Raw genomic sequence first — 4,828 nt, forward strand, 5'->3', positions numbered from 1 at the left:
TGTTTATAGGCCGGTGGCAAGCCTATGGCACAACAATTAAGTTGCACTATTGCAACACGTTGGTCACAGATTCAAACCTTGGAAACAACCTCTCCTGCGAAGTAGGGGGTAAGGCTGCATACATTTGCTCCTCCCAGACCCTACAATAGCAGGAGCTCGTGCAATGGGTTGCTGTTTTTTTATGGGAAATAACAAGGATAATTTATTCCAATTCCTAGTCAAACTCCAGAGACTCCTAAGGAATGTCTGGCTAAGGCATGAGGGCAATGGGTCCAACTGGAATTGTAAGAACATTCCAGAAATTTGAAAAAAGAAAAAAAATAATAGGGATTGACAGTGTTAGGCTCTAACCATGAAACATTATAAATGAAAACAATTCTCTTAACAATAAAAAATCGATAACAATGATTGAAGGAGAAAGTCAAATTTAAGAAATTACAATTTCTTATTTTCTAAAGAGTGAACTTTCTGGAATTAAGAAGCGGAGCACAAGTAACCACAAGTCATATGTAAGGGGGTCAACTAATGAGCATTATGAGATTTGAAAACCAAGAGAGATATTCCAAGACTTTAGCTTTAGTTAAGTCTTATTTCCTCATTTCCTCTGTTCAAATGGGCATGTGATATTAATGATTTTAAACATCAAGAGCACTTTTGGACTAGCTTAGTGGTTTTTTCAAAAGATATGGTCATACTAGACATCTAGACATATTGACAACTGCAAAGTAGAAGATTCCATTCAAGACTATTACCTTACCTGATCCATTCATTCTTGGTTAAGATCACAAACAATACAGTTTTCGCACCATGAACCATAGATGCTGCCCACTAACTGAATGGTCTGGATAAATGAGTTGGTGAGACTTGTTTCCAGTATCAAGGGGATTGTTCATCATGGATGCTCCTGACCAAACTTTTTTTTTTCTGTTGGTTATCTCTAATTTTTAACATTAATTTAAAGACCACTACAAAGATAAATAAGTCATTATAAATACTATTTTAGCTAATAAAGGCACTAATGAACTAGGAAAGGAAGAAGAAGAACTAAGAAAATATAAAAAGGCATGCTCATTTTTCAGGTATATATATGGATACATACACCCACTTCTTTTGTAAGGAACACCAACAAATCCCTGTAGAAGAAGTAAACATAATAACGTAAGAAAGAAGTTGAAAACCCATTAAACCAATAAATCAAACGTAGTTCTAAAAAAAATTATTACCATTGTTCAAAATAAAATTTTGATATATTATTAGAATAAGAATATTATATATATATATAAAATTCCATCTACCTGCATACAAACATACACAAATGCAAGAACTAATACATTAACATCACCACAGATTCTCATCCAATCTATTTGATTATAATAATCCTTTTTTGAAATGTTTGAAGATAGATAGTACTTTTAAGTTTTAAACAGGGTATCAGTACATGTAACTTTAGTTCGTAGCTCATCCAAATGACGATTGCACTGGCTCATGGGGCACAAGCATGGTAAAAGGAACAAGAAATGCATCAAGGCAGCAGGCAAAGAAGACTAGTATGAGCCCAATTCTAAGAATTAAAAGTTTTTCTAGACTGAACTGCTGAAAGAGGTTTTCTAAGTGGACCTATTTCTGCCACGTGGAGGGGTTATGTGGTAATTCAGACAGTGAGATGTATAGGAAAATGGTCTGGATTAGCAATGTCTCAAATTTCAGGCCCAAATTCAATCAAATACCTCCCCATATTTGTCCATCCAGTGGTCCAGATATCAAGAAAATTGGTCCGGATTAGCAATGTGTCAAATTTCAGGCCCAAATTGAATCAAATACCTGCCCATATTTCTCCATGCATTGGTGTATTTGTCAATCATCCATCCGTTACCGTGGACCCTCTTTAAAGTCCTTAATTAATCAACACTTGATCTTTCCACTTGGACAACTTCGATTGGGTTAAAACTTGACATATGGGCACCTGTCCACGAAATTACAACTCCCCATCTGAACAGCACATGGCAGAACCAAGGCCTACCTGGAGAACCCTCTAAATACCAGCCACATGGTAATACTACTTGAAAGGATTTCTGAAGATAGGATCAGTTAACATACAAAGAGCAGGTCTGTTAGCAAAACTTGTAGGCTCAAGTACCAATATGGTAAGCTTTTTTACAATATTCAGAAAAAAAAAATCATGTTTATAAGCAAAAGGAAGAATCGAGGGTGTTTTGCAACTTAAGATGATTGGCTTTGATAACTAAGACTAATATATGCAGTGGAAATTGAAACAGAATAAATATATACCTGAATTGGTACCAAACTTCCAACTCCATCTGCAGCACCCAATACAAGAATAGATTTACCACCAGAAAATCCAGATCTTTCTAGACCCTAAATGGCAGTCTAAATGGCAAGAGGAAGGCCAGCAGCCTGAAAAAAATCCAGATTCATAGGTTTTGGAGGCAACAATTTCTCCTCAACTGCAGTGTATACCAAACTGCTTAGGGTTCTCCAGAGCCTTCTTATTGATGTTCCATAAACTTCATCCATTTATTTTAGGCTCTTCACTTGGCTACCCACCTTTACCACCACACCAGGAACATCATAGCCTGGAATAGTCTACACTAAAACCCACACATTCGGGATACAACTTAAAATTTGCAATGCAACAATTTAAAGTTGAGGATACAGCATCGAGAGCCAAACTTTCAATATCCAAGGCAAATACAACAAAATATGAACAAGAAAAACAATATATTTACAGGTGAAGAGTCCATAATTCTACCCCTCCCCTATTTTACTTTCTATTGATAATGGAATCTGATATCAAAATAAACCTTATATCAACATATAAGGCTCGCATTATAAGAAAACCTGATGTTCACCAAGTAATTAAGAAACAAAGTCAAGAGGGACAGAGAACAAACAAGCACTTCAAGTGAAAAAGAAGACGAAGCTAAGAAAACCAAAAGGAATAAATGAAAATTGACAAGAAGCACTTACAGGCAAAGGAGAGTCAGTAGCCTTGAACTTGCCCATCCTCTTGCCATCAACAGGGTTAAGTGCCGCAGCAACAACCTTAAGCAGTGCTTGGTCCTCCACATCAGGCATCGTAACTTTGGAATCAAATTTAAGAACGTTGAAGCTCCCATACTCCCCATAGAGCCAAGCCTTCATTTCTGACGGTATGGGAGAACTTGCAGATGTCTTCATGGAAGCAGGAGCAGCTTGGGAATTAGCAGAGACTTTGAGTCCGATAGGAAGAGAAGGAGATGCCGATGCATTAATCCTTCTGCTGATGCATTCTACGAATGTGGAGTAGAAAGAGAAAGTTGATTTGAGAGCAGAGTATGGTGGCAGTACTGTCGTTGGATTTGCCTAAGAGGAGAGAAGAGAGAGGGTTGTGGTGGTGAGAAGAGCTTCCATTCCTCTGTTCCACTTCACCTGCTTATCTCTTCCTGCTTTACTTCTCTTATACCTACCTACTTCTACTGACCATTTGACCACCGGCATTGATATCAATATCCATCGGATGGATCCAATATTGAGACTCGAAACCATGGTCGCTATACTTTGATTGGTCCAAGTAAATGGGGAGCCGGGGCCATGGACTCCATTAGATGTTAAGATTTTTAATTCTAAAAAGAATTCACTTACACTGAGGTAAAGGGAGAACCTCTTAATCCACAGGACCCGACTCTGATTGGAATGAGAAAATGTATTTTGAACCTCAAATCACCTTGTGAATGAAGCCTCTTCCGCGGTTTTCCTCTCTTCTCTCTGCAATTCTCTCCCTCCGCAGCAGTTCTCTCTCTCTTCTCTCCGACGACAACCTCTGCTTCTATTGCCCCGCTTTTTCTCTCTCCCCTCCCTTTCTCCCCTGACATCTCGTACTTCTCCTTCTCTTTCCCTTTTAGACGAAATTTTTAGAGCGATCCTTCATTCGCTGATCAAACGAATTATACAATAATCAACGAATAACAGATTAAGGAAAAAAAAGGAAATAAAATCCAAGAGACCGGATCATCGATACCCTTTTTTTTTTCCTAACTATAGACAGTGATCTCCCCTACAACCACCGGCGGCGAAATCGATTTCGCTGGTGGCGTTGCTGGAAATCTGGCAGACAAGTGCCCAAAAGGTAATTCGTCGCTCTGAAATTCGTCAGGTCCTTCATCAAAATTGAGAGCGTAACTCAATGGATCATACCTGAAATCAGCTGAGTGTCTACGACCTCTTCCCATCCGAGAGATGACATTCCGGAATTTTTCTTTGAATTCTGGGAATTTGTAAGCTCTCGATCTCAGCCATGAAGACGAAGATCTGACAAGCCTCGGCCTATCTTTGTCTCCGAGTTGTTCATGGTGACCATTGCCGAAGCAACAGGAGAGACAAAGGGTTGATCGTACCTTTTGCTTCAGCGATGGAGAATGAAAATCACGTTCGTATTCCGGAGAGAGAGAGAGAGGTGGGAAAAACCTAAGCTTGAATTTCAAATGTTCAGACGTAGATCTTACGCTAATAGCTATGGATCGAAACGGCTAGAAATTTTAAATGGAGATAACTATACAATACGTTTAGTCTTACGCTAATAAGCTACATGGATACAAACAGCTAGAGATTTTAAATGGGGAAAGTTATACAATACGTTAGTCTTACGCTAATACGTTACATGGATACATACGGTTGAAATTTTGAATGGAAAAAACTATACAATACGTTAGTCTTACGCTAATAAGCTACATGGATACAAATGGCTAGAAATTTTGGACGGGGAGAACAGTAAATTCTATTCAGACGTTAAATCTTACGCCATACCGGATACCACTATATGGATACCAAA

At 38.5% G+C, this 4,828-nt stretch overlaps 1 protein-coding gene across 2 annotated transcripts; it reads right to left on the minus strand.

Moving 5' to 3' along the window:
• Positions 1-925: 925 nt before the first annotated feature.
• Positions 926-4,008, minus strand: LOC122064657 (2-methylene-furan-3-one reductase-like). 2 transcript variants are annotated; one of them, XM_042628421.1, is made up of 2 exons: positions 2,989-4,008; positions 926-1,133 (listed from the first exon to the last, which is right to left on the minus strand). In XM_042628421.1, the coding sequence occupies exons 1-2, from the start codon at positions 3,196-3,198 to the stop codon at positions 966-968; spliced, it is 378 nt and encodes a 125-aa protein (XP_042484355.1). In that variant the 5' UTR covers positions 3,199-4,008; the 3' UTR covers positions 926-965. The 2 variants fall into 2 exon arrangements, 1 of the variants encoding a protein (XP_042484355.1); XR_006135783.1 differs by lacking the exon at positions 926-1,133 and adding an exon at positions 2,490-2,609.
• Positions 4,009-4,828: the final 820 nt, after the last annotated feature.

Source organism: Macadamia integrifolia, unplaced genomic scaffold, assembly GCF_013358625.1.
Source record: "Macadamia integrifolia cultivar HAES 741 unplaced genomic scaffold, SCU_Mint_v3 scaffold1709, whole genome shotgun sequence".
Taxonomy (NCBI): Eukaryota; Viridiplantae; Streptophyta; class Magnoliopsida; order Proteales; family Proteaceae; genus Macadamia; species Macadamia integrifolia.